Genomic DNA, 12,398 nt, shown 5'->3' on the forward strand with positions numbered 1-12,398 from the left:
TTAGTGGAAAACATCAAAGGGGGGTTGACGAAGATGCATTCTTAGTAATTTCAGAAATGCCAGTGTATGTACAGTTACATGTATGTTATGAGATTACAGTACTTGAACTGTGACACAAAACCCAAAGACAACTGCCTTTCCAAACTGTTATAGCATCAGTGAAATACAGTACATGCTGTACAAAACAGAAAGACACATCTTTTTAGAAGCTAGCAGAAAATAAACCCTTCACACGGTGTGTCCTTAAAGGCACCTTAGACGAGAGATATATCCCTGTGCTGAAAATGGTTCAAGAGGTTTGGGGTTGAGAACAGAGGGGGGAAGCCTTTTTCTTTCAAGAGCCTAATAACCACCATCCCGCCACAAGAAAGGCTACGTAGTCGATGTACGTATGTGTAATCATTGCATAAACTATTCAGTCACTGATTGTCTAAAAGCACAACTTCAGGATATACTTTAGTGTGTGGATCTGTGCTCACTTTGCAGTACAAATGTAAAATTACTACATAAAACTCAGCTAATTTAGGAGAACAGCAGTTGATATCCTAAAGCAGCCCTTCTTATCAAATACTGCAATATATCAAAATGCTGAACAGATGTGATATAGCGGATGAGTTCGGGAAATAGAGGCCACCCCCCATACACCACCACATTTGCAATATACTGCAATGCTGCATTTCTGCAGGGTGTATTCACTGAAGATGAGACAAAATGCACGGGGGAGGTTCTCTCCTGATCATGCAGATATCATCTCTGCACTTCATCTCCAAATTCTAAACAGTGAGGGAGAAAGACTTCAAAAGACAATGCATACATACAAAATGACAGAATGATCAAGGAGAAGGATCTTATTAGAGAGGAAATCTACTAAACCACCAAAAGTATCCGTCTGGCTTAGCGACTTGATGCTTTTCCTCAGGCTGGACAAGATCAAATATTCTATTAAGGGATCAAGCAAAAGATTCCATTTAACCCTTGGACCCTCTATAATATTAGGGTTGGGTACCGAAACCCGGTACCGATTTGGTACCGGTACTTTTACAACAGGTACTACTGGTACTGAATTGCAACGCTCATTTAGGTGCCTCATTTAGGTGCCATTCCCCGAGCTGCTGAGTGAAATATCTGCCCTCCGGTGCTCTGAAACCGCCACTGCACGCACCTTCACTAACATTATAGGGCATAACAACACATAACATTATCATTTGAAATCCACTTTACAGCCTCTTTATATGAAAAAAAAATGCTTTAACTCTGCTTAAAATTTTTTTAAAGTACCGTTTCAGCACCGGTACCATTTTTTTTAGCACCGTTATCGCAAAAATACAAAACGATACCTATCCCTATCTAATCCACTTGAAAAGATTAAAAACCCTCCCCTTAAATTGACAACTACAGTTTTTTTTTTTTTTTTTTCCTCTCTCCTATTTTTCCTCCGTGAGTTAGGATAGAGGTGGGTGTTGACCCGGTATTGTCGGTGGTCCTCTCTTGGTGAAACGGTGTCATCATGATTTGAGGTGGTCTCAATATTCTGACAGATTGCTGCTATACGAGTTGAAGACATGGACGTGAACCGAACTTGACTAGATTTTGCACATGTGTGAACTGTGAACCACGTAGTGATGTGCAGTGTCATCATGATATATCTCTATGAGGGATGCACCATGTTGGACTTTTTGCCTATATCCAATGGCCGATTACCGTTGCAGATATATACGTGCACACTTTCTCACGTGGCCTCCAGGGGGCAGCGAGTGTCTCCTGCACTGGATTTGACACACTACTGGGCCTGCTCCGCTCGTGGTGACCCACACTGGCAGATGCAGATATAGATATGGAGTTTTTTGGGGTGTACAAATACACTGGGTCAGATAGGAGAGCAAACATTAATTATTGTTGAAGGGATCCTACCAAACTAAAAAATGAAATTCATCATTGTATTTCTATGTGCTTTTTTGGACATTTTTATTAGTCAATTTATTTCTAGTTTTTTGTCTTTTCCTCCCCTTTCTTTTGTTTGTGTCAGGATGTATTGTCATATTGTTGTAGTGTCTGTTATGTGTTGTCTTTTGTGCCTGTAATAATAATAATAATAAAAAAAGATAGGAGAGCTACCTCAATTTGGGATGAGATGAACATGCTACGCTCTTATTTGTGTAGCATCCTCAGACATAACTGATTCATCCTACTTAAACAGTTGGACGTTCGTCGCCCGGTCATGTCGGCAGAGTTGTTCGCTTAGGGCCGATGCCGATATCTCATTTTAAAGCCTCTGTCAGCCGATAGCGCTGGCGTGTCGATATCATTGTGCATCCCTGATCTCTAGAATGATCATGACATTGACTTCAACCATATGGTCCATCCCTGATCTCTAGAATGATCATGACATTGATTTTAACCATATGTTCCATCCTGACGGCTTGGTCTCATGTGGTCCATCCCGAGGCTATGGCTTGATCTCATGACGCAAGCTCAGAATCTTGATGTTCTATGCCAGAGGTTCTCAAATGTTTTTCAGCCAAGGACCCCTTACAAGATAGAAAATATACCGGGGACCCCCTCATTCTGATTTGTGATTTTGGGCTAAGCTTAATTGTTTCCACGGTAACGTGCTTGACTTTTAAATTGATAGGTTTATTAGATTAGAATGTAATCCATGAACCATTTTAGATTTAAAGCATACAATATTTTCGTTGAACTATGAAGCTCTTGCAACAACACAAACAAGTTTTTATTTTTATTTCCCTGAAAACTTTTCGTGGACCCCCTTGCAAAGTGCCACGGACCCCCATTTGAGAACCCCTGTTCTATGCAAATCCTGTATTTTGTGTTATTCTTGTATTGTTGCTGTTGTTGTTTTTGTTGTTGTTTTTTTTCTATTCTTCTCTCTCTCCTCACCCAACCCCACTCTACTTTGTGCATTTCAGACTATCATTAACACTTATTAGTCTATGTATTATAACTTTTTTTTCTTTCTTTGGAAACCCAAGGAATGTCATCATATTGAACCTGACGGAAGGGAGGGGAGGGTGGGGAGAAAAATTTAAGGGAGAAAATAAATGCTACTTCCCGTCTATTGTCTTGCTATTGTCTCTAATAAAAAAATATTTACAAAAAACAAAATGAAAAGAGAAAAAACAGAGACATGTTGAATCAAGAAGCATGAATAAAAAATGTGTCCAACAAGCCCTGTCCTGCTCCCCGAAAAAAAAGGGGGGGGGGGGGGTGTCTTCCTCTCTTTCCTCCATTTCCTTTCTTTTCCTCTCACACCCCCCCCCACCCCCCACCCCCCCGTCCCCCTTTCACCTCATCCCCCACCATCACCCCCGTCTGTAAAAGTGATCTCTTCCGATGCATCGGCAGCAGCGGCCTCATCAAGTCTCTCTCCTCCTTTCATCCCAATTTTCTTCCTCCTTCCCAGGCTGGACATGCTTGCCCCCCTGCAGGCGAGAGGTTGGAATGACACTGTATTCCCAACCAGAGACGAGGGGGGAGTTGATGCCTCTGGTTCCACCCAGGGGTTAAAATGGGAGAGTTGCTGGGATAGATTAGGTAGGTACGTGGGAGCGGGGATGGATCACACCCTGCTGGTGGGGTGGCTGCGGTAGGTGCAGTTGCTGGACAGAGGTTCTCGCTCGGCCCCGCTCTCTGCACTGTGGGAGCAGCCCCCCTCACACTGGGTCTCTGAGAGAGAGAGGAAGGGAGAGAGAGAGAGAGAGAGAGAGATACTTAAATTACTCTAACTCTTTCTTTAAAATGCAATGCAGCCATTTATCAATAGCCCCACGCAGTGGCGGCCGGCCACTAGAGGGCGCCAGGGCGCCGCCCCACCTACTGTATCCACACATCGACATAGTGTATCCACATGAAAGAGGGGGAAATAAAATGTTATATATATATATATTTTTTTTTATGAGCGAGGTGAATATTAGATAGTGAGTATATAATCTGCAATAAATATGTAGATTCACAATTATCTACATGTGTACTGTTTTTGGGTCAATATTTTCTTGCACCGAATTGCCACGGACGCCGTCCGGGGACTTCCGGTTTACTTCCGGTTTCCACCAGTGCAGATCATTAGAGTATCAGGATCTGTGAAGTTGCACATGCACTGTTCACTCTCAAAAACAAAGGGATTTGGGAGGGGTCTGGGCGCACGTATCTAGCGACCAGGTGGAGGTGGGGTCAGGTAGAGTGAGTGTCGTGATGTAGGCTAGGCTACGTAGATGGGTAGCGACCATAGGGTAGCGACGCAGTATATATAAACACTAGTAGCAGTCCCATGCCAACGGCTTTGCAGCACGCGCACGAAGCAAAGAAGTTTGTTTTCAACTGCCATAAAACACAAAAGATGTTTTGCAAGAATGGAGAAAGAAAATTCTGTGAAGTCACTCAAAACGACGCCGTTTGAGAGACGGACTTTACAGGAGAAGCATCGAGTGAAAGAGCTTGGACCGGATCACCCTGAGCTCGCCATTAAACAACAGGCTACAGACAGAGGAAGAAAATACACTCGTTTCTAGTAGCTAGTAATGTCCGTTACTACTTGCTTGATTTAGGGCTGGAGTGGACGATAATTCAATAGCCTATTATTGTTGTCTTTCAGTGGAATCATCGTGATGTAAATATTTTAATAGTGTCTAAATTGATGATGACAAGCAAATGTTACTTAAAGACTGATCAAATGAGGTATGGCAGGAATATTATTTGAAAATATAAGGTTTGTTTGACATCACCATTTAGTTCAATGAGATGAACACTGATTTTGCATACGTGACATATGATATTGATATTGAGAATAATCCTTATGATTATCATATTGATTTCAACCCCATTGTCCAGGCCTATAGCGCCCTCCCTGGACAAAAATGCACCAGCCGCTACTGGCCCCACGAATACTTTCAGACAAATGGTGAATATATGAGGTTAGGGAGAAGTGTGGAAACGCGCACTCAACACTCAAAACTATCGCCATATTTCAATTTGGATATCGCCCAATCCTATTCCTGTGTGGGTGAGATATGAATCCAGCATCGCTAGAGACTGCTGTGCTGCTGTGTCCATGAGCAAGGCACTGCATGGTACCTGTGTGCTGGGGGTGCTCCTCGGGCAGCAGCATGTGAACTCGACAGGGGCTGGGCAGGGTGGCTGGGTTGGGCCCTTCATGGCTGGTGCCCAGCTGGAGACGCCTCATGTGACGAACCACCGCCGTGGCGTTGAACGCTTGCTGCAGAGGGAAGGACACAGATGCATTCATACCTGCAATAAGCCATTTCACACCCTGATCCATTCATACCTGCAATAAGCCATTTCACACCCCGTAACCAATCCTGAAGCGTGCAGATTTCTGTGTAATGATATAAACAAACAGCCACATGGACCAGCCGTGTTGTTGTTTTCACCTCCTGAAGCTTGGTGTCAAAGTCGACCCGAGTATTGTTGGCTAATCGATGAAGCGAGTGAGTAAACATTTTCAAATACCTTGCTACCTACCTGCTGTCATTGTGGGGTATTTAACCTTCAGCGGGAGAAAAACCTGACCAAGTAAGACTGGTAACTGCTGATATTTCTCCATATGTACATGTATTTTAGCCATTAGCCTTTATGCATGGTTATAAGGGCTTCTGTCACCTAGCAGCTTTGCTGTGTGTTTACAAATGTGTTAAAGTTGATGTCACCCTCTAGTGGTCAGAAAAAAATCGCTTAGCACAGCTTTAAGGAAGCCACCTATCCTGTCATGGCACGAATGTTCAATAAAACACTGTTCGATAAAACAGTGCAATATCAAAACAATCCCTTTACTGTAACGACACTGCATATTCTGGAGTGTATCTCTTGAGAAGGACTGTCTAAAGCCATTAACCATACACTTTTCTTTCTTCAGATTTCCCCCCATTTTCTCCCCAATTGTACTTGGCCAATTTCCCCCTGCTTCCCCGGTCGCTGCTCCACCCCCTCTGCTGATCTGGGACTAGACTAGCACCATGCTTCCTCCGACACATGCGCAGTTGCCAGCCGCTTCTTTTCACTTGAGCGGGGAGCTTCACCGGCGGGATGTAGCACGTGGGAGGACGCTATTCCCACCAGTTCCCTTCCGCCCCGAAAAGGCGCCCCGACCAACCAGAGGAGGCGCTAGTGCAGCGACCAGGACACATACCCTTAATCCAGGTTCCCACCCGCAGACACAGCCAATCGTGCCTGTATGGACGCCCGACCAAGCCGGAGGTAACACGGGGTCGTGAACCTGCGCCCCTCGTGTTGGTAGGCAGGGAACCATACACAATTATGAGTACCGTATATGAAAAACGAGGCACATGATGAATCTAAATGTTGACTCACCTTCCACTTGCTCTTGGCAAAGTTCTTCTTGATCTGAGCACTGACAGACTCGTGGATGTTCTTGTCCAGGGCAGTATCACCAGAAATCCTGATGAGGAAGGGATGAGACAAGATAAATGTGTGTAGTAGGGCATTCACAGACTGGTCGACTAGTCGACTAGTAAAACCACTAGTCGACACTGTGCTTAGTAGTCGACTAGTCGTTTTAGCAAAAACATTTTATTTTTTATTTTTATTTTTTTATCTTTAAGAAAGAACATGAGGTATTTACACGACATACATGGACTATCATATCCCATATCCCATACCCCCCACAAAGAACATCAAAACACAACAAAACAAAACAAGAAAACTGCATAAGATACACAATAATCCAAGAACAAACAAGACTATTGGACAAACAACCAAACAAAAACAATGCATTCAATGTAAATACATAGATCTTGCCCTGTTGGCAGCTAGGAAATGCATAGCTTTAAATTGGAAAGCATCCAATCCCCCAGCTGTAGTTCACTGGTGGAATGAACTCTCAAGCTACCATACGTTGGATAACATTTACTACAAGAGCAAAGGCAGATTCTTAGACATCCCCAAAAGATGGCAGCCACATACAGAGTTTGACTTTAAGAACTTTTTACCCCAGTGTCATTAGGCTTATCAGGATAGGAGCTGAATGCATTGTTTTTGTTTGGTTGTTTGTCCAATAGTCTTGTTTGTTCTTGGATTATTGTGTATCTTATGCAGTTTTCTTGTTTTGTTGTGTTGTGTTTTGATGTTCTTTGTGGGGGATATGGGATATGATAGTCCATGTATGTCGTGTAAATCCCTCATGTTCTTTCTTAAAGATATATATATATATATATATATATATATATATATATATATTTTTGCTAAAACGACTAGTCGACTACCTTTAGGTACGACTAGTCGACTAGTAAAATCTACTAGTCGTGAATGCCCTAGTGTAGTGCAACGGAGGGAAAACAGCATAAGGAGTCACATTGTGGAGTTCAGTGGGTGGAGAACATCGACATATAATAGGACTACCACTGCAGGGTTAGAGGTTTGATTCACACTGGGGCCCCACAGGCTCAAATGTGTGGACTCATGGTGCGGTTGAGATGCTTTGGCTAAAAGCATCCACCAAATAGCGCCTCCTTGCTGTCGGGTGAAAACCACATCTCAAGAATGTACATTTTTCAGGAACTAGTATGAAACCGCTCTGTTTACAGATTGACCATCACACATTTTAGAGCTTATCCGATGGGTTTTGAAAGGGTTTCATAAGCACCAAGGGTTGTATCATTTTCTCAACTCAATTTCACGTGACAGCAGTGATATGTCACCTGACAGCAGTGATATGTCACCTGACAGCAGTGACATGTTGTTCTTTTACAAGGTGATTATTGTGTGCATATGTCATGATAGAAGAGGATAGGAGCCAGTACCAGGGGTGCTGCAGAGCCTGGTCACAGGTATAACGTATTCTGGGGTCTTTCTCCATCAGGTGGACTATGAAGTCTTTAGCTATAAAACAAAAAATAAAATAAAGGATTAAAACGTGTAAAAACAAGAACAGTCCTGTTGTTCATCATTGGTCCATTGTATTTGTTGATGAATATCCAGCTAAATAACAATATTCTTGACGATATGACAAAATACTGAAACAAACATCTTCTTAGTTCAAATTGGCTAAGTGGTGTCTGTGGCGGGGGTGTGTCACGATTGTGATGTCATGTCTTCTTCTTCTTCTGTGGTGTTTTATGGCAGTTGGCATTCTTTATGTTGCATTACCGCCTCCTTCTGGATTTATCCATCCACTGTTTCCCTCTGATGTCATAATCATCAATGGGGCTTTACAAGTGGTGGGAGTATTAGGGTATTAGGGAGAAGAGGACAAGTGGCGCATCATCTCCAGAGTCTCTCCGCCCTAGGAATCGAGCGCGCGTGCGAGATTCCTAGTTTTATCAATTTCAAGAACATGCAATTGCAACAAAATAAGTGTAGTTTTATATGTCAGCATAAACGTTTGTCTTCAAATATTCAAATATGCCATCAAATATGACTGTGGTTTGTTGTACATGCTCTTTTGTAACCAAACCACTTCCACACTGAAGACACTCCCCTTTTTGGAAGTAACTCCCCCACTGTGGAGCTGCTTTCAGCCATGTTTGTTGTTGCTGTAAGTTACACACGTAACGAACGTCATAGCGTTATGCAACATAGCGGTATGACGGCATCACGTATATTGCCATTATCATGATAATGATTTTTTTTATCATATAAACAATTATACCGGTATTATCGTGAATGATACAATATGGCACACACCTAGTCTGGTGCACTACGATCCTTAGTGATCCTCCCACAGTACTTCACTGTTGGGTTCTATGTCTGACCGCTGGAATGCAGAAATCTAAATAAGTCCTGAAGTAATTTCCTGATACGATACGGCTGACAAGGATCAGTAATGATGATGATTGTCCTCATAATCCAGTGGAGGCATACTTTCTGATGAGCTTAACAAACACATCTTTGTATCAAACTGTCATTGTAATGACTTGGAGACCTGCACATCTACACAGTCTACATGCATATCTGTGTCAAAATGTCTTTTTACCTGAATCCGAGATATCGTCCCAGTAAGGAGAGTCAAACTCATATTCTGCCTTCAGAATCTGCTCAAACAGTTTGGCATCATTCTCATCATAGAAGGGGGGGTAGCCACACAACCTGCGGACACAGAGCAGAGGACATAATTATGTCACACATGCAGGACAAGTTGACACTGACATCTCCCCGGGAGGTCAAAACATTGCCAGTGTTAAAAGCAGCTGGTTGTCAAAAAATAAAAATATTCCTCCTATGCTGGGCCAGGTCCATTATGTGGAAAAGTGGAAAACTAGCAGTGGAAAGTGGAAAAGTAGTTTGGAAATGGGTTGCATGAAAAGAAAAGCAACACGAACTTGTCAGGAATAACACTTTTTTTTAAAAACTTAAATGGCGTGTCTGCTTTGAAAAAGCAGTAGTCGCACAACTGCTGTCCAGGTACTCACAGAATATAGGCAATGACGCCAATAGACCAACAGTCCACTGCCTTACTGTAGGGTTTCTGAGCCAGGACTTCAGGGGCTGAAACAATAAAGAACAAATAAATCAGTACTTTAGAAAGGATAGCACCATCTTAGGCAAGACAGACACTTAACCTCTGTTTGATACATGAGCAGGACTATCAGCACGTGTTCACTCGGAGCACATCACTTCAGGAGCCAAAGCTACGCCCACTTAAGTTTACATCAGCGTCTATAGCTGTGTTTCCATTACAGTTTTTCGCAAAATAATTGCGATATTTCTACAACTTCGACAATGTACAATTGCGACTTGTAGGCGTTTCCATTGAAGTTGAGTTTGAGTGACGGCGCACACACCTGAACGCAATTCCCCGTTGCAGCAGCTGCCATGCGCACGGGGATCTGCCCCATATCCCGTCCCCTGCATGCTCAAATCCAACCAATGGTCAATGCAAATCACCACATGAAGTTACAACGCATATAAACGAGCCTGATTATCAATTCAAAAGAAATGAGTGTCGTACCCTGCCCCAACATGTTGCTGGCTGCGGTGAATGCAGTGAGCGCGAGAGGCAGAGGAAAAAAGGTAGCCTATAACTGTGCGCACACAGACAGGCAGCCTGTCACCATGGACCGATTTCTGTCATTAAACATGATCTATTTTCCCCAGCTCCGCTTTTGCACAACACTCGTCTTTCTGCTAGGTAGCGTTGCTTAAAAGTTTTCCACTTGCTGCGGAGGTTTTGCCACGGCTAATCGAACCCTTTCTCCCTCATTTTCCTTTCATTTTCCGCTCCTTTTCCAAAGGAGAAGATGGGTCACATGACATGCAAATGCGAAAAATGCGTTTCCATTACACTTTTGCGATAAACTGCTATATCGAAAAACCACCTCATGAGAGCGCAAAAACTTTTTGCGATATTTGGGAGGTTTTTCGAAAATTACGTGTTTCCATTACCCACTTTCTATTGCGATATTTGGATTTTGCGCATTTCTGAGAGTAATGGAAACACGACTTATGACATCATCAGTGATGATTTTGCTCTTATGACATCATCAGTCTTATGACATCACTGATGACATCATCAGTGATGTCACAATGCCTCCTATGATATCATCAGTGGGACAACAATTTAAACAAACAAACATTGCCCACTTGCTCCCTTTTATAATAGATGCCAATAATTGCAGGTGTTGCTAATGGGAAGATACAAACCGTTTTTGACCGTGCTCAGACAACGTCACATCGTCTGGCTGTATTTTGTTTTAACTTTGTCTTACAAACTGATCGGATTACTGAAATGCATTATAACGTACTGTAAAAGACTGGATATGGTTTTCTGAGTACATGTCTAAACAGGCTTTCAGAAGATGATCACAAAAAGTGTCCTAAAAACATGAATTTCCAGTTGCCAGTTAACAACGTCACAATGATCTCTTCCCTTCAAAATATCTTGTTTAGCAAGAGTGACAGAATGCAGTTGCCACTATTCAAATACAGTACTTGACTTGCCTGCAGCAACACCGTTAACTAATTGATCATATCACCTTTGCTAACATATACGGTAATCTCAAATGGTGATTTGACTTTCCAATACCATAAGATTAACAGAATTACACAAGTAGAAATATATTATTGCATGACAAAATACAACTGCCACACAATTCACCTTTGGGAACAGTGAAATAACATGTCTTTGAGTACCGGTAGATTGAAAAGTGCTATACAAATAAAATGTACTATTATTATAACACAACATGCACTTAAGTCATTGCCTTTCATGTTACTGTATTAACTACAGTGTGTGCTTGTTTGTGTGACTTGATCACTGCTTTACCAACATATCCGGGTGTGCCGCAGGCCGTAGACATGACACTGCCCGAGCCCTCGATCTTAGACAGGCCGAAGTCACTGATCATGATCTTGGAGTCTTCGTCCATGCTGTAGTACAGCAGGTTCTCCGGCTAGCACACAAGCAAGGGGACATCAATAAAGTACAGTATAATGTCCGTGCATCATCCCCACACCAGCACCCACATACAAGTAAACTGTAGTCATCTCTAAACGAGGAAGAATCTGGTTACACTTCACTGAACTGCAGTGTAAAGAAAGGATTAAGAAGAAGGTGATTTTGTCTCTGACATGTTCTGAGATTGCCTCGGTTACTAATAGTATTCATGACTTGCGTCGTGCAAATGTTTTTGTTGTGGCCGCCATCTTGATGCCCAATTCGCCGCTAGACACTAGTGTCAAACAAATGTCAATATCTCAAAAACGATATATCCTATAGCAGATGTAGCTGAAGGGTTTGATGTATAATATATAGGTAGTGTTAAAGTAATGTATGAACTGTCCCAGTTTTAAAATGTGATAATTTCGAAAAAAAAGTGGAGTCTGTACAGTTAGCTAGAGTGAATTATGACATCACTGCTCTAGCTTGGTTCCATAAGGTCCCATTATAAATGTTGGAAAAAGTATAAAACTTAAAACTTGGATTTCGAGTACAAAAGGTATCAAAAAGCTCAATAAAATTAAGAAAGTACTACTGTACAAGTGATGACCCATTTAAAGTTTGAATGGAGTGTATAGCTTAAAGTATGAAAGAGTAGTTCGTGGAGTTCAAAGAGGGCATGGTGTTGAACAGTACCCCCATAGACTTACGTACATTGTAAAAAACAGGTACTGTATGCTGCGTTTGGACATCAAGATGGCCGCCAAACCAACATTCCATGCAAGTCATGAATATTCCACCAGATACTACAATACATGAAATTATATTTTCCTGCCTTTTGAGCTCAAGTTTACGGTTAATATTTATTTTATTAGCAAAAAAAAAAAAATGCTCAAGGCTAATTGTCCGAGCTACTTTCGCTTTCTCCAGAAGCGAGATTTTTGATTGCACTGTCCTGCACTTGCTGCAACCTTTCAGTTCCCCTCCCCCCTCCCCCTGACTGACCTTGAGGTCGCGGTGGACGATGCCCATG

At 42.4% G+C, this 12,398-nt stretch overlaps 1 protein-coding gene across 1 annotated transcript in view; it reads right to left on the bottom strand.

Moving 5' to 3' along the window:
• Positions 1-3,331: 3,331 nt before the first annotated feature.
• Positions 3,332-12,398, bottom strand: part of camk1b (calcium/calmodulin-dependent protein kinase Ib) — a 75,142-nt gene continuing 66,075 nt past the window's right edge. Inside the window, exons 5-12 of the mRNA XM_083661895.1 lie at positions 12,371-12,398; positions 11,252-11,378; positions 9,399-9,474; positions 8,963-9,075; positions 7,791-7,869; positions 6,343-6,430; positions 5,089-5,230; positions 3,332-3,684 (exon numbers count right to left, since the gene is read on the bottom strand). The exon at positions 12,371-12,398 is cut by the window's right edge and continues 111 nt beyond it. Of these exons, the coding sequence (XP_083518021.1) occupies positions 3,578-3,684; positions 5,089-5,230; positions 6,343-6,430; positions 7,791-7,869; positions 8,963-9,075; positions 9,399-9,474; positions 11,252-11,378; positions 12,371-12,398 (760 nt within the window). The 3' untranslated portion in view covers positions 3,332-3,577. The remainder of the gene's footprint in view (positions 3,685-5,088; positions 5,231-6,342; positions 6,431-7,790; positions 7,870-8,962; positions 9,076-9,398; positions 9,475-11,251; positions 11,379-12,370) is intronic.

This window comes from Poromitra crassiceps (genome assembly GCF_964638095.1).
Source record: "Poromitra crassiceps genome assembly, chromosome: 27".
Lineage (NCBI taxonomy): Eukaryota > Metazoa > Chordata > Actinopteri > Beryciformes > Melamphaidae > Poromitra > Poromitra crassiceps.